The sequence below is a fragment of the Perca fluviatilis genome, chromosome 20 (genome assembly GCF_010015445.1).
Source record: "Perca fluviatilis chromosome 20, GENO_Pfluv_1.0, whole genome shotgun sequence".
In the NCBI taxonomy this organism is placed as follows: domain Eukaryota; kingdom Metazoa; phylum Chordata; class Actinopteri; order Perciformes; family Percidae; genus Perca; species Perca fluviatilis.
In genome coordinates, this window is record NC_053131.1 from 32,230,444 (window position 1) to 32,256,298 (window position 25,855).

General features: G+C 42.4%; 1 protein-coding gene across 7 annotated transcripts in view; it reads left to right on the forward strand.

Annotated features, from left to right (window-relative positions):
- The window catches only part of akap6 (A kinase (PRKA) anchor protein 6), a 292,609-nt gene that overhangs the window by 182,767 nt on the left and 83,987 nt on the right, over window positions 1–25,855 (forward strand). For all 7 annotated transcript variants that reach the window (XM_039785655.1, XM_039785652.1, XM_039785658.1 and 4 more), the window contains one exon: window positions 17,182–17,328. In XM_039785655.1, the coding sequence (XP_039641589.1) occupies window positions 17,182–17,328 (147 nt within the window). The remainder of the gene's footprint in view (window positions 1–17,181; window positions 17,329–25,855) is intronic.

The window sequence follows — 25,855 nt, forward strand, 5'->3', positions numbered from 1 at the left end:
TGTACTTGCATTTGCACCCATTGACATAATTCATTCCCCGGCCCCTGACCCCTAAACTAATACTCATCTCGACCCTAAACCTCAGTGCTAACCCCCAAACAGCCCTCTGAGGCCCCGACACAGTACCACAGCCTTTATTTGTGGAAGCTACTAAAGGAATCAATGTAAATGATTTCCTTGTAATATTTGTATTTGACATGCAGCGATCATCTAGAACAGGGGTGTCAAACTCATTTTCCCGGAGGGCCACACTGGAAAAAGAGAATCCCACCAAAGGCCAGACATGGAGAGTTTAGTTGTTTTTGTTCAGACTTTTTTGTGGCTTTCTCAGACATTTGTCACCTTTTTGTAAATTTGTTGCTTTTTCCGACATTTTTGTACGCTTTTTGCCGCATTTTTGTTGACGTGAAGCCTACAAAAGTCCTCAAAAGAGTTCCTTAGCCATCCTAGAATTTAGCAAATCAAGTAAAACAACGATACATTTTTTAACAACAACCTGTTTCACAGCCTGAATATGAAAACCCTCTCAGAGTCGGCAAATCTGCCAAACTCTGCTTTGAATGACAGGTAATTGCATTTAAAAATAAAGTGAGTTTGACACATGTGATGTAGAACCATGTCTCTAAAGACTGAACTACAACAACACAGTTCACCCCCGCAGCGGTCGTGGAGGGATGTTACAGACTGATGTGTCTTTTCACTCACACACAATCTTTGGCAAGACACATTCAGCTTCAAAAGAAAAATAACGAGTAGAGATTTGATAGCGTTGAAGCAGAAAGAATCTGGGTATTTTACCGAACTGTAAGCCGGATTCAAAATAGATCCGGCAGTCAGAACCCAGCCCTCGTTCTGTTCAAATATTTCTGGAATTCCTCTACCGCTTTCCTGTTGTTTTCTGCTCGTATTGTTTCTTCTGGCACGCTCTTGCCAGGAGAGAATTCCCAGGGTTCTTAGGGGGTCAAAGGTCGCCTGGCATAAATGTTCAGCGGCATCCCACAGCCTGTGTGACTCAACCTCCTCGCTGCCAGCACTCACACACACACACACACACACACACACACACACACACACACCCTCTCTCTCTTTATCTGCAACAACATTTAGCCGATTTACTAACTCTGGAAAAATGCAGTTTAAACGCAAATTAAACTAATTTAGAAAGTAAGTAAAGTTTATTTCTATGGCACATTTAAACACAGCTCGCACTGACCAAAGTGCTGTACATAGCACATTAGCGACAGAATAATAAAATAAATTAAATACACTTACAGATTAGTGATTTAAGAGACAAATTATAAGAATAGAATATAGAATATTATGATTTAAAGGGGCACTTCTGATGGTCAGGTGGCAGTCGGATCCACAGCTGAGGGCCAGCGACAGAAAAGGCTCTGTCACCTTTTCGCTTAAGCCGGGACCGTGGGACATGGGGGAGACCTTGGCTGGAGGATCTGTGGGACCTTCATGGGGATGAATGATACCAGCTCTGTAGCTGGGGGGCCAGGGCGTGAAGAGCTTTAAAAACCATCAGCAGGGGGCGGCATCTAGCTCACCCAGTAATATCGTTCGCCCCATGTTGGCTGAGTCCTGCAGCGCTGCAGGGTTCGAATCCAACCTGCTGCCCTTTGCTGCGTGTCCCCCCCCCCCCATCTCTGTGATCGTGCCATTGACCAACACAAAGCTGTGGTTTTCTGGTTCTGCATTAGTGTTTCTAATATTTTAGAAGAGGGCGAACAATGAGCAACTGACAGACAGCGAGTGAAAGTGAGAGAGATGATGATGATGATGATGTCACACAGACTGATGATGTCACACAGACGACCAGCGATGTGTGCTCATATTAGCTCACGGATCTGAAAGTTATCATCCCTTAAATCATATAGAAGTCCGTCAATTGTGTGCAAGGTTGAAAGTGCAGGCTACTAAATGCTCTGTTTTTGGTTCACTTCCTGTATTTGCGTGTGATTGTGTTCTCACCTGAAGTGAAGCGAACTCTACAGTAGTTCACGTATCCATAAGTAGCCGAGGGGCTTGTTTATCTTTTCTTTTTTTTTTATTATTTTTGTTATTAGTTTGTGCATTCATTCAACACCTCCTGTAAAGGTTGCTTTCTGTTTTCTCTTCTCTCTCCTCCTCTCTCTCTCTCTCAACAGACTGGTAGAAATGTCACCCTCTTTGCTTTGTACTAATGACCTCCCTGCAACACACACACACACACAGAAACACACACACACAGAAACACACACACGCACACAGAAATACACACAGAAACATACATACACACAGAAACACACACAGACAGACAGACACACACACACAAACACACAAAGACAGACACACACACACACAGACAGACACACACAAAAACACACACACACACACACACACACACACACACGACTCGCTGCGAGGCTGAATGGCGAGCCGTCTTTACCGGCCAGTCAAATGGCTCATTCATCTGGTTTCTATGGCGACAATTAAAACACGTTGCCGGGGTCTTTTGTTGTGTGGCCTCGTTTGGAGAAGAGAGAAAGTCTCTTTGCCTTTTTTTTTTTTTTTGCTTCTTTTTTTTGTCCAAACAGAAGGTTTTTTAATGTAGTGAAAGAGAAAGATCCAGAAACTCTGAGCAGCCCAGAGGACCAGTTTAGTTTGAGTTTAAGGAGTTAAAGGTTTACTGTAGTTTACTTTTCCAACATTAAGAAGGTAGAAATATTCCAAATTATCCCAAATATAGAAAAAGGATTTACATATAATATAGCATTTCATTTAAATTTGTTTATTATCCATTACTCTCTTCTGTAAAATAAATACATAAACGGAGCACAGCTGTAAAATATGTATAAATAATTCAAAAACGAGATTGGAAATTGGTTCAGTAAAAGTAAAGTGAAATGTAATAACTATAATTTGCAAAAGCTTCACATAGAAAATTGAAATATGAACATGTATCTGACTGTTATGTCTTTGAAAAACATACTGTGCTAATTTTTGCAATTATTGTAAACTGGAGGCAGTATGGAGAGATGTTTATGTGGCTGTACTTTCTCACACACACACACACACACACACACACACACACACACACACACACACACACACACAGGTTGAAGTGTCTGGCAGTATAATGGGGTGTCAGAGAGCCACTTCCTGCTCTTTCAGAGCCAGTGGAACATCCATCTCAACCGGAGACACTGAGACACACACACACACACTCACACACTCTCTCTTACACACACACACACACACACACACACACTCACACACAAATGTAAGCAAGCATACAATGTTTCCCCCCCCGTCTTTGTGTAACGCCTGCATGCACACACATTGTTTAAAAGAAACAGGTGGATGTGAGGGAGGAGTTAAACGGCGTAAAGCTGCAAAATGAAAGAATGTCGCATTGCAAATAAACCTGCAGAATCAAATCAAAAAGCATTCACAACTTCACGTTGGGTAAAGTCAGTATACAGACAGTGTTATTTAACACTTAACTTCATAAATATAATACAAAAGATTCATGTTGTTTGTTATTATCAGCCCAGTATCTTTAAGAACTCATCATGGACACATCAGAATCAGAAAATCTTATTTTGCCACAATAAGTACACTTATGTGGAATGTGCCTTAGTGAACGGTGCATAATCAAAACAAACATATTAAACATTAATATAAAATAAACAATAAATACAGGAAAAAAACTAATATATGCATCCAAAGGAACTGTTGCATGAGCTTTTATATCAACGCATCTTAATGAACGAGTTTGTATGATAACGACCGTCAGCCGGTCACATGACAGTTAAAGGTGCAGTAGGTAAGACTTCTAAAACTACCTTTCTGTCATATCTGCTGAAACTGACCCTATGTTCCAGTAGAACTACATGAAGCAGGCCATTAAAAATAAATCTGCCTCCTCTGGCTCCACCTACAGCCTGGAGTGTGATTTGCAAAATTCCACAGCTCCCTGTTCAGATGCACCAATCAGGGCCAGGGGGGGGCGTGTCTAACTGCATGTCAGTCACTGCTCAGGCACACGCATTAATTCTCCCTTGTGGGGGGAGGGGCTTAGGAGACCATTTTGGCCTTTAACAGAAAGTGGGGGGGGGGAGGGACTGAGAAGTTTTAGCCAATATTTTGCTAAGTCCTGGATCTTCACAACCCTACCCACAGCACCTTTAAGTTGTTTTGGTGCCTGAACCTAACCAAACTGGGACCGTTTCACAACGTCAATGCCGTGTTCAAAACCGCGACCGATACCTTCTCTGGTTTAAATGTCAGGTTGTATTTACGCCACCGCTAGGGGCGCTCGAGAGCGTAACTTTGGCTTCAACATGGGGCGGTTGAGAGCTCCGCTTTTGAGCAAAAAGTTTTGAACGTCAAACACACTTCATTTCCAGATTTCTGGTCAAACTTTCTGCAACAATTTGTGCCTTTTCAGTATCAAGTTATGGTGCAAATATCTTTATTTATGTAAAGGAAATAGAACAGGTTTTTGGGGGAGGTTGCACTGGTCAGTTTTGATTATTGAGGGGGGTTATAACCCCCCCCCCCACCCCTCCTCTGTAAATGACACCTATGGGGACACTTATTGATGAAACACTCCTGTGGGTCGTATTAGAGGGTAGGACCAAACGACCCATGTCGTCGTACGGTTTGGAGGACTGGTTGGATATTTGACATCACTGTGCGAACCACTACACAGGCTCAATAATGAAGAAGAAGTAAACATAGAAAAGAGGAGGGGAAACAGAAGGAGCAAGAGGATTTAAAGAGAGGAAAAAGAAGAGTGTTGTCTGAGGACCAGGAGGAAATGGAGAGCAGAGAAGAGAAGGGTAGAAACAAGGTCAAAGAAGAGCGACAGAAACATTGAGATCCCGAGACTAGAGAAGAGATGTGGAGGACGAAGATGAAGATGCGTCCTTATCACACACACCGAACTTTAGCTGCCGCGCCGACAAAATCGTTCCGTTACGCAGCCTCCGACAAACTTCTCTCATTTGGCGGATAAGATGAATCTGCGAGAAGAGAGAGATGAGGGGGGGACTAATGTTCAAAATGCATTAAATGTTTTTCATGTATGACTGCATTTTTGCTGACATTTCAGCTCCGTGCTCATTAATATGGAGACCAAATTAAACTTATGATTGCTTGTTGATTTTTCTCCCCCCATCCCTCCGCTCTCTTCTTCCACCCCCCTCCCCGCCCTTTCCCTCTCGTCTGTTTCGTCATGCGTTTATCCCTCGTTTCTCTGTGTTTTTGCAAAGCTCTGACATTTTATTTTTGTTTTCATAAGCCAAATTCATAGCGATGTATATTACATATAAATATATCTCTTTCGATAGGAATTCCTGATGATGATGTAGGGTCTTCTTCTTTTTTAGTGAATTAAAAACTATTCTAACTAGTGGTGTAGCAGCGGACCGTACTTGAACACTCACGGTTCGGAATGCATATGAACCAAACAAAGTTGAACCATAATAATAATACTAATAATTAACCATAATAATAGTGTGAAATACCTTTTTACTGTCGCTGTTACTTAAAGTAAGCTGATACATTTCTATGAAGGGTTACCATGAAAAGATACAGGCGACGAAATGTTCGGTGCTCATATGGCACCGGTGCCTTACGGAGCGGTATCGAACGCGGATTTCGGTGCTCCTTAAATGTCTGCGCCGCTCTCTGATGCGTCGAAACCAGCGTTACATGTCACGCTAGTAAACACTAACGTTAAACTTGGCATTGGGTAGCGTTAGCGCTAAGAGCTAAAAGACACAAACTAGCACTTGGGTCACTGCTGTTGTCAACCTTGTGGTGCATTCAAAGTTATTGTAAAATTCCCTTTTCTTATCTGTTTTTTGTCGTTTAACCACAATTTACTGGTGAAAGAAGTTATTATTGTTGAAAGGTAACATTATCTCATTTTTAATAAATCATTTAAATGCCCCCTTTTTTGTGCTTATCTAAAAATGTATCTCAATCCGTGACTCAAAACCGTAATCCGAACCGTGAGTTTTGTGATCCGTTTTAACCCCTTGTTCTAATAATATTTTCCAGCCTGCAGTAATACATATTTTAAGACAACATAAGCATTATGAACGCTACGTTACCATGTCTTTGCTTTTTTTCGTGGAATATAGATGCACCATTCCACCAATTATTGGCTGCTTTGCTTTCAGTATAACAATGTAGAGTTTTCAGTATTCTGAAGTTAGAGCTTCAAATAACAATTGTCAGCATTATTGATTGATTTCCCAATTATCTTCTCAATAAATAGATTAATCATTCAGTCTATGAAACGTGAAAATGAAGTGAAAAATGCCATTCACAATTTCCATAAAGTCAACATATTTAAGGTTTGGCTCTATAGCTTTCACTCATTTTAAAAAGTTCTCAAAATCTGCATTTTTATACAAAATATACTGTATACTATAACATGTAAATATGCTTATCGCTCGTTTTTGGCAACCAATTGAATATTGAAATGTCAAAACAATTTGCCTTTTTGGCACCTTACCTCTTATTTTGTCCTGTGTTCTGAATGACAGCGAAAGTCATTCGGACAACTTTTGAATATATATATATATATAAAAAATGTATTTTAAGGGGGACAAAAAAAGTTTAGAAAAGCATGAAGGGAAATGTCACATTTCAAGGTGTTTTCACTGTCGATTTGTTGAACTTTTTCACTGTTTTATAACTTCATCAAATGCAACATCTTTCCAAAAGTCAATGCGTACTCGTGGTAAATAATCCGGATTTCAATATTGAGCAAAAAATAATGATTTTTTTATATAATCAAAGTCCAAGTTTGTACATGTTTATGGGGCTTTATTTACTTTACATCCACGTTACTGAGGACTGAAATGCAAACAGCTTTGCAAAATCCGACATATGGCTCTGAAGCAACAACTAATTAGTTTAAATTAGTCACAATTGATGCTTTTTGTTTGTAGTCCAGACACTGGGTGGCTGCTCCGATCAACACAAACTTTGAAATGGCTTCAACAGCAGAGAGAGTTCGTAGATGATCCCAGAAACCAGGAGAGACGAGGCCAGAGGGCAGGCTGGGCTTTACATTTCTCATGAGAGGAAGAGGAAAGATATGGAACAGGAGAGGTAGAAAGGATTATCTCGTAGTTAAAGAAAGGTTTATAAACAGTGAAACTGTGATTCGGATCGTGTGTATCTCTCTCTCACATTCACATTTAATGAAATCCCCAAAACATGTTTTTATTTTTCACTCCTTTAAATAGTAAGCTTTTAAAAATCTAGTAGTAGAGTAGATCCATCTGAAAACCCCAATCTTGGGTATAGCTTTATGAAAATGATGTTAGCTCGTATAGACACTGTCAGGCAGCCTGTTGTCATGAACCATACGTTCAAAAAGCTGTGAAAAGTTAAACACTTAAGCACAATTGATGAAGAAAAGGCACAAATGGTTACAGAAAAAAAATCACCAGAATGCAGGAAATTAAGTGTTGGACGTTCAAAATTCAAATTTTGGTCAAAAGTGGAGATCTCAACCAAGGGCCAGACATATTGTTTTATATACACGCTTTTATTTAATCAAAGGAGTCAAATATCTTTAACTGTATTATTGTATGTCTCATATAGTCTTCTCACCTACAGTTACAGTCGACATAAAGCCCCAAAAAAAGTCTGCCAAAAAGTTCCTCAGCCATCATAGAAAAAGTGACAAACATGCCAGGAAAAGCGACAAAAATGTTAAAAAAAAACACCAAAAACATGGAAAAATATATCGACGAAAAGTAGGCGGGCCAAAATGTATTGTGAACCTTAATTGATACGCAGGCCGGATCACAATTTGCGAGGGGCCGGATTTGGCCCGCGGGCCTTGAGTTTGACCCATGTGCTTTAACCCCTCCCCTTATGTGCAAGGCCTCTCTGTCTCTCGCTATCGCTCGGTCATTCCAGACATTACTCTCTTGCGTCCCAATAAACGGGTCCCGCCCCGTTCACTATGTCCTCACCTTTACGGTGCTTTCTCAGAGAGCCAGGTACTCTCCTGTCTCTCAGCAGCCTGCAGCCTGCACACGTACTCACCTGCCACTCACTTCCTAAGAGATGCATTTCCATGCATTGTTCTCCTTATTGGGAAGCCCCGTCGTTGAAAGTCCCGAGGTAAAGCGGAGCAGAAAGCAACTCGGTGTCACAGCTAATGTGATTGGCTGAAGCTTTCTCACAGGGGACTTCTGAGCAGTGATGGGGGGGTGGGTTGCTAGCATGTTTGGTTTTTTTGGAAGTCCAGTTCACGTTGTATGGCAGACTGTCAGTGCTGGCATGTAACTACTACAACTAGTACATTTACTCCAGTACTGTACTTAAGCACAAATGTTGAGGTACTTGTACTTTACTCAAGTCTTTTCTTTTCATGCCACTTTCTACTTCTACTCCGCTACATTTCAGAGAGAAATATTGTACTTTAGTTACTCCACTACATTCATCTGTTCCAGCTTTAGTTACTAGTTACTTTAGTTACTCCACTACATTCATCTGTTCCAGCTTTAGTTACTAGTTACTTTAGTTACTCCACTACATTCATCTGTTCCAGCTTTAGTTACTAGTTACTTTAGTTACTCCACTACATTCATCTGTTACAGCTTTAGTTACTAGTTACTTTAGTTACTAGTTACTTTACACATTCAGATTCCTGCACACAAAACACATGTAGTTTATGAAATCTGATGTTTGATTCTAAAGTAAACTAGCCGACAATATAACGGACTACAAGTCACGCTGAGATGATGAGACCGTTAAACACACAACTGGTTGGATCCTTCACACTTTTTTGGGCATTTTTAGGCCTGTATTGACAGGACAGCTGAAGACATGAAAGGAGAGAGAGAGGGAATGACATGCAGCAAAGGGTCAAACCGCTGCGTCGAGGAGTAAGCCTCTATATATGGCCGCCCGCTCTACCGACTAGATTCTAACTACGTTTTCCTGACCATACTTACAGACTTTTACTGAAGTAACATTTTCAATACAGGACTTTAACTTGTAACAGAGGATTTTTACGGTGTGGTATTAGTACTTTTACTGAAGTAAAGGATCTGAATCCTTCTTGCTCCGCTGCTGAGCGTCACGTCGTCAGCGTCTCTCTTTCCCTCTCTGTTTATGTACTGTATTTCTCTCTCTCTCTCTCTCTCTCTCTCTCTTTGTCTTCCCTCCGTCCTCAGGCCTGTGTATCTCAGTCCACCCTTGCATGGAGATTGACTAGAGGCATGAATACATCACAACTAGCCATCCGTGCATCCTACCCCCCCCCATCCCTCCTCCCTCTGTCCTCCCTTTCCTCACACCATCACTCCCATCCCATTCCCCCCCCCACCCCCTCCACCGTCCCATTTCTCAAAGATCCCTCTCTCAGCACTTATCTCAAAGTTCGGATCTCATGCATTTTAATCGCCACGTCTATCTTCCTTTTCTCCCTCTCTCTCTCTCTCTCTCCCTCTTTTTCTTTGACTTTGGATCAGTGGCATCCTTCAAACAACAACAACAGCAGCAGCAGCAGAACAACCCCCTTCTTTTAAATCAATATTTGCCATCAGCGAATAAATCGTATAATTTCCTGACTGTTAGACGAGTGCGACACCGACATATTTACCTTCCACTCGTCTTTTTTTCTCGCTGTCGACCCCCCCCCCCCTGTTCTCGCGGCGTGGCTATTAGCTAAGTGAAGGGGATGGATGGCCGCGACGCGCCAAGCGATAGCATCTCCATCAGAATCGGCGACGTTGAAAAATGGCCGCCGCCTCTCTGATGACAGCACAGCAAAAAACACACACACACACACACACACACACACACACACAGAGTCAGAGAAGAGACATTTAAATATTCAAATGGGGCCGGGCGGTAATGATAAACGACAAGGGAAAAGTAGAATCAAGTAGCTATCGATGCAGAAAATGAAAAGAGGAGAAAAGGAAAAGAGTGGAGGAGGAGGAGGGAAATTAAGCAAAAAAAAAAAAAGATGGAAGCATGTAGAGTTACGCTAACAACTCAAAAGAGGGAAGTGAGAGAGGAGATAGATTGAGAGTGATGGAGAAAAAGACGCTTTAAGTAAATAGAAGAGGAAGTGTTACAGAAAAGACAGTGTTGAAAAATGGAGGGAGCGCTGGAACTGAACAGACGAGGACAAAAAGAGAGAGCTACAAAAGATAAAGGGACTCAAAAGATAAAAAAAAAGAAAATGAAAGAGATTGAGTGACAGAGAGAGAGAGAAGGACAGTGGAGGAGGATGACACAAGATGTAAAACGTTGAATTTGAATATTATAAAGATGAGGGATATGAGAAAAAGTTGTTTAGCAAAAAAGGAGGGACTGGTGGAAGCCAAAAGAAGAGAGAGGTAGGATGGTAAGGACATGCAAATAGAGCAAAAATAAAGGGATGGAAGGTGTGAAAAGAGGAGAAAGAGAAAAGGGTGGTGGAGGAGGACAGGGAGGGAAATTAAGCACACACAAAAGATGGAAGCATTGAAGGAGAGTTAGGCTGACAACTGAATAGAGGGAAGAGAGAGAGAGGAGAGTGATGGAGACAAAGATGGACGCTTTCAATAAATAGAAGAGGAAGTGTTACAGTAAAGTGTTGAAAAGTAGAGGGCGCGCTGGAAGTGAACAGACAAGGACAAAAAGAGAGAACTACAAAAGATGAAAAAGGAAAGGAGAGAGCGATACAGAGAGAAAGAAGCAGTGTGGGTAGAGGATGACAGAAGATGTAAAATGTTGAATTGGAATATGTTAAAGAGGAGGAACAGGAGTAAAAAGTTGTTCAGTTGGAAGGACATGAAGCAAAAAAAATGAAACGACAGAAGGCTTGAAAAGAGGGAGATGGAAGAGAGGGAGCGGAAACAAAGGTCATGACAAAATGAGTTCAGACTGAGAGATGGAAGACAGACGGGGCTGAAAGAAATTCAGGACAGATTGAATGAATGAAAAGAGAGAGAAAGAACCAATAAATGATGAGTGCAGCGTTAGAGAGCGGCGGCACTGTGATCGGAAAGATGAGGAATACAAAAGAGAGAGAGAAGGTCAGGGAGGAATTTGTCATTCTCTCTCTTACAGTGTTCGCCGTGTGAGCGGTAGAGTTTAGACTCTCTGCCCGAGCCCGAACTTGACCCGGCCGATATTTCCGGACACTATCCTCAGGCCGGGCCCTCAATCAAGCATTTGTGTTATTTTAATCATTACTTTATTAGCCTAATTGGGTGGGGAGAAAGCTATGCCATAATCAGAAATATTATTTTAGGTCTAAGTAACAAAATGTGTACAAAGTTGCACAAGTTAGGCTACAAAGTTACTCTCCACTCGCACGCACCACACCGGGCCTGCTGGGCTGTATGGTGGAGCACCACACCGGGCCTGCTGGGCTGTATGGTGTAGCATCACACCGGGCCTGCTGGGCTGTATGGTGTAGCACCACACCGGGCCTGCTGGGCTGTATGGTGTAGCACCACACCGGGCCTGCTGGGCTGTATGGTGTAGCACCACACCGGGCCTGCTGGGCTGTATGGTGGAGCATCACACCGGGCCTGCTGGGCTGTATGGTGTAGCATCACACCAGGCCTGCTGGGCTGTATGGTGGAGCACCACACCGGGCCTGCTGGGCTGTATGGTGGAGCATCACACCGGGCCTGCTGGGCTGTATGGTGTAGCATCACACCGGGCCTGCTGGGCTGTATGGTGGAGCACCACACCGGGCCTGCTGGGCTGTATGGTGGAGCATCACACCGGGCCTGCTGGGCTGTATGGTGGAGCACCACACCGGGCCTGCTGGGCTGTATGGTGGAGCATCACACCGGGCCTGCTGGGCTGTATGGTGGAGCTTAAGTGCAACACGGAGCTTGAAGATGTAAAGAATAAAATAAAAACAGGAGAATTAGCCTACCTTTGAGCAAGTTCGGAGGAAAGTCGGAGGTATGGAACCATTTTAAACAAGCCGTGGGCAGTGACAACATATGTGTCGGCTTTGTCGAGTGCATTAAGTGCGGCACGCTGCTCGCCTAGGACAGCAAAAAAACAGGGACTTTGACAATGAACAGACACATGAAGCAGGCTGACCATGGCAGAAAAGATGATAGTCAGCCTTCAACGTCCTATTTAGTTACTTCTCCAAGCATACCCCTGAGGGCGAGGCAAGCCCTCACAGAGGGAGAGAGAAATGTGTTGAGTTTCTTCATTCGGATCCATTTGCGATCCATTCCAGTCTGAATAAACAAACAGCGCAGTTTACAGGCTTCGTCCTTGTTGCATTATTCATTAAGATCATTCTGAACAGATTTCTGCAGTTCAAACACCTCTGAATTGTAGTTGAGAACGTCAGTTATAACAGCCCACGTATTAAAAAAGCGTCGGGTTTAAATCGGGCTCAGGCTCATAATTCCAGTTAATGTGTCGGGCCGGGCCGGGCCGGGCCGGGCCGGGCTTGGACACAACGTGCACAGGCTCGATTTTTTGGGCCCCATCTAAGTTTTAGTGAGCGGACAAAAGTGCAGTCCTTTTATTGAATAAAACAAACAGAGTTTTCTCTTATGCATCGGTTCATTATGTACAGTAAGCTCACTTCAAATCCTCTGAGGACAAAAGACGCACCGTCGAGTCCAAGCTATGTTTATGTTCAAAAAGCGAAATTACAAAATTTCATTTTAGAAATGTATTTACTATTTTAGTCCTATATTTTGCTACTTTTGTGAACCCAGGACTTTTGTAAACTCATTTCAAGCACCAAAACATTTGAGTGTAGGTTTGTTTTTCACAAGAGATTTGAGAAATTTCAAAAAGGGAACATCAACTTTTCAGCTTTAGGGTCAAATTATCTCTTTACACATTGCTCCGGAACAAATTTGGGCCTCAGTTTACAGAAAGCTGAGTTTGTATTGAACATTTTGATGTGAAACACACGGGAATCAGGTTATATGCAAATATCCTTCAAATGGGAATATACAAAGAAATGTAAAAATGCCCTTAGACCTCAAAGTGTTAGTGCCAATTAGAAAGGAGGCCTACGTACAATATTTCATGAATAAAAAGTGTTTTGCCGCTTCTTCGCTTCCCCGACGACAGCGCTCAAACAAAGGCATAAACCAGAAGGCAAGACGATATTCAGCAACGCATGGTGGAGCAAAATTTCTTTAAAATGTTTCTAGAAAGGACTCCGCAGTCTTCCGCTGCGTTTGATTCCCGCACGTCTGTGAAGCTGCCACAGTTTTACCTCTTTAAAGCAGTCAAAGCAGAGAGGGAAACGTGCTGAAAACTCCGACGAATGCCTCAAACATTTCATCACGAGATGAGCTGCAAACAACAACGATGAAGAAAACAACTGAAAGATATCAAATACTCCCCACCTGTAGGCTCGAGAAGCTTCCTCCCGTGTGGAGGACGCCAGCCTCCACACGCATCAAAACATATCTAAAGAAAATGTGTCAACCATGTCTCCCACCAAAACAAAATGCACTGTTTTTGGTCACATACGTTTTGTAGCAGGGGCAGAACCAGACGTTGTAAACATTCGGTGCTCAGCCCAAATCTAGGGGGGAGGGGTTTTTCGGTGGCATGCTCCATTTACGGCAGCTAAATGCGTTTTTCATGCCATTTTATAATAGAATGCCTAAAAATCTGGGTGCCTAGGGGTAGAGCAAGCGCCCATATAACGAGGCTCAGTCCTACATGCAGAGGTTGGGGGTTCGGTTCTGACCTGCGGCAAGTCATTCCCTCTCTCTCTCTACTCTTTCATGTCTAAGCTCAGTCACTCAAGGCCTAAATGCCAAAAAATAAATAAAAAATCTGAATGCCTAAAAATCTGTACATCATTTGGGAAAAACCTGATATTCGCGGGGGGAAAAAAGGGATAATTCTATAAAACATCATCCTGTTTTGTATCTAATTGTTCTCCAAATGTCTTTATCATTCTGAAACAGACAGAGCACAACAAGTATTGATGACTCATGTTCACTCCTGCCACCTGGAGAAAAAAAAAGGAAAAATGGATTATTGTTACTATTTAATAATGTAGGATAGGAATTTGGCGTAATCAGCCAAATTATTTTAAAACCCTAGAACAGTTTTTCTCCTTAACTTCTCCAGGACATGAACACCTGTTTCCTGGGTGAAAGTCTTGTGTTTTCTCCTTAACTTCTTCAGGACATGAACACCTGTTTCCTGGGTGAAAGTCTTGTGTTTTCTCCTTAACTTCTTCCAGGACATGAACACCTGTTTCCTGGGTGAAAGTCTTGTGTTTTCTCCTTAACTTCTTCAGGACATGAACACCTGTTTCCTGGGTGAAAGTCTTGTGTTTTCTCCTTAACTTCTTCAGGACATGACCACCTGTATCCTGGGTGAAAGTCTTGTGTTTTCTCCTTAACTTCTCCAGGACATGACCACCTGTTTCCTGGGTGAACGTCTTGTGTTTTCTCCTTAACTTCTTCAGGACATGAACACCTGTTTCCTGGGTGAACGTCTTGTGTTTTCTCCTTAACTTCTTCAGGACATGAACACCTGTTTCCTGTGTGAAAGTCTTGTGTTTTCTCCTTAACTTCTTCAGGACATGAACACCTGTTTCCTGGGTGAAAGTCTTGTGTTTTCTCCTTAACTTCTTCAGGACATGAACACCTGTTTCCTGGGTGAAAGTCTTGTGTTTTCTCCTTAACTTCTTCAGGACATGAACTCTGCCCCCCCTCTTGAAAGCCCTGTGTTTTTAGGAGCCAAACATCCCCCCCCCTGGACCTCCTCCCTATAAGGATCTTCACGCTCTTATCCAGCAGCAGTCAATGTGCTGCTGACAGTAATAAATACGTCGATTAGATACCAACTAAAGTGCTTTACTTTTCATAGCTGTAAGTACGAATGGTTCATGAGCAGGGCTCAACATAAAAAAAAATCCCCACTGGCCCCCGGGGCCAGTAGATCAGAGTTTTGCTGGCCCCTTCTACATTTTTACTGGCCCTGAAATAAATATCATAGGTGTGATTGGCAAAGGACAAAAAAACGCAGGAAAATATACATCGCACCTACTATGAAGCTTCAGAAAATGGTTATAACCCAGCTAGCCACTGCCACTGTATGTTGTGCCATAAACGTTTTTCCACGGCAGACATTGACATGTCATAGTAGGAAAAGCACAGGTGTATTCAAAACCATTAATGATGGGTGCATTCCACTTAGGAGAGGTCCTGGTATTAAACCATTACTGATGGCTGCATTCCACTTAGGAGAGGTCCTGGTATTAAACCATTACTGATGGCTGCATTCCACTTAGGAGAGACCCTGGTATTAAACCATTACTGATGGCTGCATTCCACTTAGGAGAGGTCCTGGTATTAAACCATTACTGATGGCTGCATTCCACTTAGGAGAGGTCCTGGTATTAAACCATTAATGATGGCTCCATTCCACTTAGGAGAGGTCCTGGTATTAAACCATTACTGATGGCTGCATTCCACTTAGGAGAGGTCCTGGTATTAAACCATTAATGATGGCTGCATTCCACTTAGGAGAGGTCCTGGTATTAAACCATTAATGATGGCTGCATTCCACTTAGGAGAGGTCCTGGTATTAAACCATTAATGATGGCTCCATTCCACTTAGGAGGAGGTCCTGGTATTAAACCATGAGGCTGCATTCCACAGGAGAGTTTTAAACCATTACATATGGCTGCATTCCACTTAGGAGAGGTCATGGTATTGTGCATGCTGACTCACTGAAATATCTTCCTGGGACACTTGATGGAACTGAGCCATCGTTAAGGTTATCAGTTTCAGCTGTGCTTTTCCTACTATGAGTCAACATGTCTGCTGTAAAAATGGTCCATTAGCAGTAAAGCTAGACCAGGGGTCATCAACTACATTTTTCCAAGGGCCAGAATATTTTTAAGCAGACACTCCAGGTGCCAGACTTTCAAATAAAGAAAATAAAATTATACCTAATACGCATCTCCTTGTTTGATATTTTCACTTTCTTACTAAATTAATGCTATATTTTTTTCACATACATGTATTAGTGTAAGCAACCCCCTAAAAACATGGAAAATCCATAATGATAACTAGATAGGCTACTTAACTAGAAAATGATCTCAGATTAGGGGGCAGTTCACTGAGGAGTGATGGTTAAAGTCTTGATTACTGAAATGTAAGTGTCCTGATTGGTGGAGAATGCTTACAGAAAGAAAGGCCTGTTGTCAGGTAAACATCTCACTGTCAAAGAGCCTGAAGTGAAAAGTTGTGGAAAACAGCAGCTGTAATGATGAATGGACTGATAAGCAGGCTAGCATTCATCCTGTAGGCCTCATTTGAAATAAGACAATGTTGTTGCTAAATGACACAACCAGCAACATCATCAAGAATGAAGAACGCAACGTCATTCACGTGCATATTAAGTAGCCACATGTATTTGTTTTGGTCTTATAATACATCCATAGGTTTACCGCTCCAGCAGAGAGGATGGCTCGTTTAGACAGCAGCTACATTTACAAGAGTTTGTCCAAAGTTCAAGATTGGTTGCAAATTAAGATAAACCGTTAGACTACAAACTGACATCTTTCATTTTAGCTCGTTTGTAAAGTCGCTATTTGCAGAGTAGAGCTGTGTTTGCACGGCGTTGGACGAGTGGACAGCGCAGACAGAGCAGACTGAAATATCGCTTTCTACAGATTATGCCTGTACAACAGGTAGGTGGGTTATTGATAAGTATTGACTCTTTAATCATGGAGGTTTTATTGTATTGTACTTACAGTAACGAGTGTAACGTTAGTTCATTTGCGCCATCGGCGGTAAATAATCCTCGGTAACGTTTCCATTCAGTTACATGTGCTGGCGTGAACGCACACCCCCTCGCCCTGTTGTGTGCGCTACAGCGCGGACATCGCTGTTCAGAATCCAATCTATCTTCCAAAATGCAACGCTTGTATCCAAATGAATTGTTTATAAATTACCTGAGGTGAAAATGTGAAATGTTAACATTTACACGCTTCGTGCCACTCTGTATGACGTTGGTACTGGCCCGTGCGGGCCAGTGACTGGCCAATCAACCAGCCCGACATACGTTTTTACTGGCCCCGGGCCATCGGGCCATTGCTTGTGTCGAGCCCTGTTCATGAGATCAGGCTGCCCCCGTAGGTCTGTCCGTGTGTGTGACGGCTGTCTGTTCTGTCGTCTCCAGAGCAGCCACGCTGAGCTGATGATGATGGAGAGCAGGAAGACCAGCCTGCTGGGCCGAGCCGAATCTCTGAAGAGGAGCGGGACCGAACTGCCTGACGACTTCCACCGCAAAATACACAACCTGACGCACACGTGGAGACAGCTGGAGGTAACACACGCACAAACAAACACACACACACACACACACACATACACAAATACACAGAGTCGAGTTTTAAAGAAGCCAAACACAGAGGTAGTATCTGCAGGATCACACTGACATTTCTGTTGAGACAGGACTGTGGGTGTGTGTGTGTGTGTGTGTGTGTGTGTGTGTGTGTGTGTGTGTGTGTGTGTGTGCGCCTGTGTGTGTATGCCTGTGTGCGTGTCTAATTTTAGGCTAATCAGTGATGATCTAATCTTGAACATGAAGATGATAATTAGTGACGTCTCAATTAAAAAACCCTGCTGACACCATGGCCTTTAACTGTGTGCTGGAATGTAAACTGAAGGATGGCAAGATGAGATTACCTGATTAAATAAAGGGATGGATGGATGGATGGATGCATGCTCTTTACAGGGTTGACAAAATAATCTCACCATTTAGTGCTGTTCTGGAGCTTTCAATCGTATCGTCATCAGCAAATACAGTTTGCTAGTTGTCATGGAAAATTTAGATGTTCAGATTTCCATTTCTCCCCCAAGCCCTTTAGGAAATATTAGTCCTGTCTTGATCTTGCAGAACGTTACAAATTGTAGTTTAAAGAAATCTTTAGTTTTAATCATCGTAAAATGTCCCGCTCACTACATATCTGGGTCTCATTTCTTTTAAAAAGAGAAGGAATGTGACCCAGTAGTGTCACGGCATAACCACAACCAAGGATAAACTTGATGTTATTGTTAGGTGTCGACAGGGGCGCCGTATAGGGGGGAAAAGTTAGGACAATTCCAAGGGCCCATGACTGACAGGGGCCCGAAAAAATAGGTTAAAACTAATATAAAATTATTAAACCATCATCATTCAGTATATATATTTCAAATATAATAATATAATTAATGATCTCTTTGTTTTTACTTGTTTTTGGCAGTAAAAGTGAAATATCCCCATTGACCAAAAAGTAAACATCCATATTGACCGACCACCCCCCTGTATCTGCATGAAATGGTTTGGTCCTGCCTTAGCGCACTCAGCGACGGTGTTTAGTTGCAGTCAGTAGATGCGCCAGAACTACAGTGACCACAATGTTGCCAAGTAACGTTATATCAAAATCTGGTTTTCAAAAAAGGAAAGAGAGAAAAGAGAGGGAAGACAAAGGAAAGGGTGTCAAACTGTAACCCAGTTTTTCACCAAGAAAGGTGGGTAGCCTCTAGTCTGTGAGTGGTATTAACCTGTTGGCTTAATGTCCATAGTGAAATAAGCTAGCTAGCTACAGACTAGTGTTAGCCTACATTTAATCACCATTTAATCAGTGCAGGGAAACGTTTAGCAAGATATTCATATTAAATCATTGTCCCTGCCCCTTTTAGCAGCCTTAACAACAGATGAGTCAACAGCACCCCAGTCTCCCCCTAACTGTGCCCCTCCCTGTCCCAGTGAAGAAGGTGAGCAACACTGTGTTCAGTGACATGCCAGTTAGCATCATTGCAGGGAGTCTGTGGCGATTTCTCTATCTCTCTTGCTCTTTTTACCATTACAAAAAAAGAAAATGAAATATTTATTAATGACAGAAATTTAAACACATTAATAACAATTATTTTCTCACATAATGATCATTATGAAATAAAATAAAAAAACATCAAATAGTGAACTGCATACTAGACTATCATGCATGTACAAAAATAACCAGCAGCAAATATTGTGCTAGTACTAGTATTGAACTACAAGAAGCAAAACAGTTGCAAACCTTTAATTTGAGTTCTGTAAAGCTTTTGATGGGACAGTTAGGTCCTAGAGATGTATTGACAACAGCTGCGCAGAGGAGGCCCAATTAGATTTTTTATCATGGGGCCCAAAATTACTGGCGGCACCCCTGGGTGTCGAGGGCTTTCAGAGTTTGGTTGACTCAAACATGAGAAACTACGGAAGCTAAACGCTAGCCCGCCAGGCTGAAAGTAAGAATGAAAGGCCAACCTTTGTCCTTAGGGTTGAATGGCGCTTTGCTCCGTCTTCCCGACCAGCCCGGTCCCTGGTGGTTGTTGTCTGAGTAGTCTTGCATAGCCAGACCTTCCTCCACAGCGCTGCGGAGGAGGGTCTGGCTAGTCCACACAGCATTCCTGGATGGGAGAAAAACGTGCTCTGGTTTATTGCCATTTCTTTAAACCAATCACAATCGTTTTGGGCGGCGCTAAGTCTCAGGAAGCAACTTGTTTTGGTGGAACGTGTGCACTAGGGTTGTAGAAATGTATCGATGCTTCGCGATGCGGACGTGGATGATTCGATGCAGTGAAAGACAATAATCAATTATTGCCTACTGTTGGAATTCGTAGGGTACAGATTTGATCATTGGCAAATTATCAAAGATGTTTTATCAATATTTTAGGGGTCCTAATTCTGTTGCTTCCCTAATGATGTGCAAAGGACTTCATTTCTGTTACATCGATGGTTAGGAAAAGAAAAGAAAAAACTGTGTATATGTTTGTGATTATAAAAAATTTATCACAAAAAAAAGATGTTTTTTCAATATTAATAAAGCTATGAATATGGTTCTTAATAACTTTATCAAATCGACAAACAATCAAAACGGGGCACCACCCTGCAAGTCAGGGACCAATAATCAAACTGTGGATCAGTCTCATTTCTGTGGTAATCCTTTCAAAGGAAACAAAGGAAGGGGTGAATTCGATCACTGACCTGTATTCAACCAGCAATTATTACAATAAGTACACAAATAATCACAAGCAACTGCTATTTAAGTATAATAGAATTTATTAACGTCACAATTATCAGTAGCCAATCAATAATCCTTCAATAATAAACGTTTATACCTTTTACAATATCACAACCAAAAGCAAAAACAGCAAGCCTGTAGTATGTGAGTGTGTGTGTGAGTGTGTGTGTGAGTGTGTGTGTGAGTGTGTGTGTGTGTGTGTGTGTGTGTGTGTGTGTGTGTGTGTGTGTGTGTGTGTGTGTGTGAAAGAGGAGGGTGCGGTGTCGAAATGTAGTCTAACACAAAGACTACCAAAATGGCTACTCCTGTGCACAAAACTATTTAGCCTCAAGAGGGCGGTAGTGGTGCTGGGTACACAAGGAGGGGTTGAAGAGGCCGAGGGGGTTGCTAAGCAGCGCGCACGCTTAGCCCGTAGCTCGTATGCTAGGCCATGTGTTAACTCTGTACAAACGCTATGCAGACTCCACGTGGTTAAGCTAGCAGCATTAGCTCGGGAGCTACGTGGCTAGCTTGCAGAAAACAGCTGTTTACCGTGTGTGTGTGTGTGTGTGTGTGTGTGTGTGATTAGTAAAGAAGAAAGGGTAAAGAAAGAGACACCACTGATCATAGTGATCAATAATGACCAGCCCCCCTCAGCCACTCAGGTCTGGACCAAACGTGCAGTTAGGGCAGACTCTGAGCCTTGTGTCTTACTGAAGGGAACGGTCATTATAACCACTCCAGTAGCTAACAGCTGATTTCCCGCGATTATCTCGCAGACAGTAACTAAACTCCATGAACGGGGAGTTAGCAGGTAGCAATTACAGTTTTACCAAGCTACTCAACACAACATATCAACAGTATCGTGATCACTGATACATTCACAGAGACAGATTAATAATCACATATGGACCAGTACATGATTAAAATCAAATCACATTAATGGCAAACAAATGGTAGCAATAACCTTTGCTCATTAATAAAACAAACCATACACACAAATTCTAACGTCTGCCCAGAACTGTGTAAAGTAGGGTGACCAGACGTCCCGGTTTGACCGGGACAGTCCCGATTTTCAATTGTTTGTCCCAAGTCCCGACAAAAGCCTGTTGGGACGCTAAAATGTCCCGGTTTACACCAGGAGCGGCATCAGCCGATTTTGCCGGGTCTTCAGCCCCGAATTTTTTGAGTGTAGCCCCGAATGTAACTTTGTCCAGTTTATTTTTCCGAGGCGAATAGAACGGGCAGCTACGTGCAGGGTCCGACCATGCTTTATTTGTTGCTATCACCTAGCAACCGTCTCTCCGTGAGGAAAGCCAGGTGAAGTTTTGCGAGGAATCCTAGCCAAATCAGTGTAATACATTGATGCCATCAACACAAAGTTTAGGAGCGCAATGCTAATGATTTAGTTTGAAGTTCCTGTGACAGTCTACGGTTCAGACTCAGACACACGGAGCTCTGAAGCAGACCTGCTTGTGTCCACTCTTTCTGTAAAATGCAGCGCAGCTTCAGGTTGTAATAGTTGTGGGCATGCTGCGGTAGATGTGTTGCGTTTGTGCTCCGTGTATTTCTGTAGTTTCCGTTTTCCACCTCCGATGTAGAGCAGCGTTCAGTTACTTCTCTAGCTGAACTATTTGTCTCATTCAGAGAGCCCCGTTTGGGTCTCTGTGTCTGTCAGGAGGTCTGAGATCTACCGTATCAGCAGAGCTATCACGTAATGCACAGCAGGCTATGGTGCAGGTATAGATTATTTTCTGAAATATAGTGACTTTATTCTTGTAATAGCCTACTAACCTAACTTTATTTTTCTCAAAATGTCACGACTCATCGTCTCCTCCAAATCACAGAGAACACAGATATATTTTGAAGGTGCACAAAGTTTTGGACATGAGCAGAAATCTTGCTCAAACTCATCTGAAATATTACAGTCCAGGGGTCTATTATAAATTAAAATGAATTAATGTATCATTGAGGTGAATAATTGTCATATGCACATTTAAGGATCAAGGTTACTTCCTCACCAAAAGACGCCAAACAGAAGGGAGGAGTAAAGGATGCCTAGGCTACAGATATTTGCAGGTTGCAGTATACATTGATTCAGAAAAAGGTAGAAATATGTGCATAGAAATTCACCAGAATGCAGGAAATGAAGTGGTTATGCTCAAAATAAATCAATAAATCATTTAAATTCTTTTGGTGTTATTGGAATAAATAACACTTCAAAGAATCTTTTTTTAGAAAAGATCTCAACATAAATCTCACACTAAACTGAAAAAGGCTGTTGCTGCAATTTTGTTAATTTTACAGGAAAAAACAGTTATTATTAGATGAGGAGCCTACGATCAAAATAATGAAGTTACTGTCTGTGTCTATGTCTGACCTGGGCTGGCACATGTTCACGTTAAAAAGCGTGTGCGTGCACGAGCACTACGATCACTTGCAAAGTGTCCCGGTTTTAGCTCCGGGAAATCTGGTCACCCTAGTGTAAAGCCTCTTACTGTGTGTGGTCTGTAGTTAATCTCTCGCCAGAGTTTAACGATCCGTTTCGTCCAGAGCAGTGGACGACGCGCGATCCAAGAAAACGGGAACGTTGTCCTCTTTTCCTTGAATCCGGGCTGATTAAACCCGCTGCAGATGTGAGGAAATACTGGGTCAGTATTCCCTCGGACCCCTTTTATATCAGAAAGATATTAAATGTCCCAGCTCAATCTCGACCGGCGAGGTGAGGCTGGCTAGCTAGTTCGAACAGCTGAGTGGCGTGTCTTCTTGCAGTAATGAATTACCGGTCAAGAGCGTAAAAGGCACGCGCCCGAAAGCTTTATCCCTTTCCCCCGCCTCCTAGTGTCGGGGTGGTGCATTCAAAGGCCCGACGGCCAATGGGAAAAATGCACCTTTGTAACAGGTGTGAAGCCATTGTGTTGCAGTTCTTTGTCTCACCACCAGTCTGCCTTGTTCTCCTCGTGTTGAAGGTAGATTCCCCATTTTGCGACCTGTTTCCAAGTAGCGACCTGTAGGAGTTTGGTGAAACATTCTTTGGAATTCACATGCAGGCCAAGATCCCTTTGTCTTGCCCACATGTGCCTTTTGTCTCTCCAGTCAGTTCACTCTGAGGCCTTTTTGGTTAAAATCAGGTTTAACCAACTGCTTGGTCCCAACACTACTGTTGTTTCTTGTTGATTTTCCGTTTGCTGCTTTCTAGTTTTTTGCCTTTTGTCTGTTGTCTGCTGTGTTCAGACTCCGCTACATTCAGGAAGTGTTTTGTTTTTTTTGTTGTTTTTTTTTAAGAGAAGAGGGAATAAAATGAGAGTTCATACATACCTGACTGCTTGAATTTGTCAATGAAAGCCATATGTAGCAATATAGATTGAATTTGAGGAGGTGGCGCATCATGATGCATCGAGATACCAAATCACATTGAATCGTCGACAGGATAATCGTAATCGAATCGCGAGACCAGTGAAGATTCACACCCCTAACGTTTACGTTCAAAGGTAGTTTTAGTCGTGCAACAGAAAACTCAGATTAGATAGTCTAGCTAGCTGTCTGGATTTACCCTGCAGAGATCTGAGGAGCAGTTAACCATAGTCCTCACAAATCTGGCGCTTGGTCAGTGTCTCTCAGCGTCAGATACCAACGCTGCTTTCAGACTCCAGGAACTTTCAGGCAAGTCATTAAGAACAGGTTCTTTACAATTTACAATGGCAGCCTGACAAGTCGCAAAGCCACTAAGGGAAAGGAGGCCTAGAAAAATAAAATATATTAGAAATACGTAGAGTTTAAATCAGCTGTCCCCAACCTTTTTTGCGCCACGGGCCGGTTTCATGTAAGACATATTTTCACGGACCGGTGTTCAAGGTGTGGTGAATAAACATGACAAGATGCTTTTTTATTAATAAGGGAAAAAAATCCACTAATTAACCCTGACAAAGCACACCTGTGAAGGTAAAACCATTTCAGGTGACTACCTCATGAAGCTCATTGAGAGAACACCAAGGGTTTGCAGAGTTATCAAAAAAAGCAAAGGGTGGCTACTTTGAAGAATCTAAAATATAAGACATGTTTTCAGTTATTTCACACTTTTTTGTTGAGTACATAATTCCATATGTGTTCATTCATAGTTTTGATGCCTTCAGTGAGAATCTACAATGTAAATAGTCATGAAAATAAAGAAACACATTGAATGAGAAGGTGTGTCCAAACTTTTGGCCTGTACTGTATGTTGAACGATAGTATACATTTAGAGTATGTAGTGCAGAGGATGCGATTTCAGACGCAACCTAGAATTCATCTAGAACTGATCCAGAATCCCCAGAACAGTGAGTGTTTCTACAAAGTGGTACCTTCAGCTTTAGCATTGAGCGTCATTTGAAGCTCTACGATTGGACGTTTCTCAATGAAATGCACCTTGGGAGTTGAAGTTGATTTCTGTCCTTCCTTTCCTCAAGCTTATATCTTCTATTTATTTCCATCCCAACACTGAGGTCACCTCGTTGTCCCTGTCACCAATCCACTCTTACTACCAGAACGCCCGAGATAACCTGCGACTCCAACTTGTTCCAAAGACTGTGCGTGCCTTGCTGATGGGCACGTCGGCAGCAGTTGTTCATCATCACCCGGGCGTGGTGATTAATTCCAGGTCTGCCGCGGTGACAGCTGGCGGAGGCTCGTCAGGAGGCTCAAATGTGACGATGTGACTTTGTTCCTCCGAAGAAACGAACCGAGCGAGCGCGTTGACGCACTTAGATCATTCACACAAACAGAGAGCCATCTGTGTGTGTGTGTGTATGTGTGTGTGTGTGTTTCTGTCTGTGTGTGTGCGTGCGTATGTTGTCTCCTTGTAGAGTCTAATGATGCGCACAGACACACACACACACACACACACATATACATACATTGTCGTCTCACACACAAATTCAAAGTTATTGGAAGTGTGTGTGTGTGTGTGCATTAACATATGTATCAACCTCTGAAACAGATTCCATTTTAGAAATTAAACAACAGCAACAGATGAGTCTCTCTCTCTCTCTCTCTCTCTCCCTCTGTCTCTCCGCCACAGTAGCCAGACTGTGATTAAACTTCTATTACTGACAAAGAGACATTTGGACTCACAATGCCGTTACACACACCCGTACGCTGACAAACACACACGTATCAAAGTTTGTGTGTGTCATCAGGCAACAGAGGAATTCTGGGTAGTGATAGGAAGAGACGCTAGTGAAGCAGACACTTTTATTCTCTCCCTGTTTTCCTTAACCCTCTGTATACTCTGTCAAAAGTATGTGGACACTCCTGTTCATATACTTTAGTGGACTTTTGGTCTGAATCAAAAGTTTGCTAAACTCTGCTCCCCTTAGTTACTGTTGCTACACTTAGATAGATAGAGATACTTTATTAATCCCGAAGGAAATTAAAGTGTCCAATAGCTTATACATATACACACACATAGGCACACAGACATATGACATCCACGTACACATACATACTACAAAAATACAAAGGAAGAAATCAATAGTGTGCCCTTAAAGTAAAATTAGATTGTAGCAAAAAAATGCAGAAAGGTGCAATAGTAACGTAGTGTAAGAGAGTGTCAGTGCAAGTTCTCTATCTACTCAAGTACAACAGGCTACACAATATATCAAAAATAGAATAATCATTACTTAACTATACATAGACACTAATGAAAGACTTGAGGAAAATTTTACGTTAAAGTTGAAAAGTGTCCATACAGGCAAAAAGAACAGGGTGGTGTATTGACCATACAGGCAAGCTAGTCAAATCAAATGGGCATGTGGCTAATATAGCCATCAAGGGTGGCCACTTGTCAAGCTT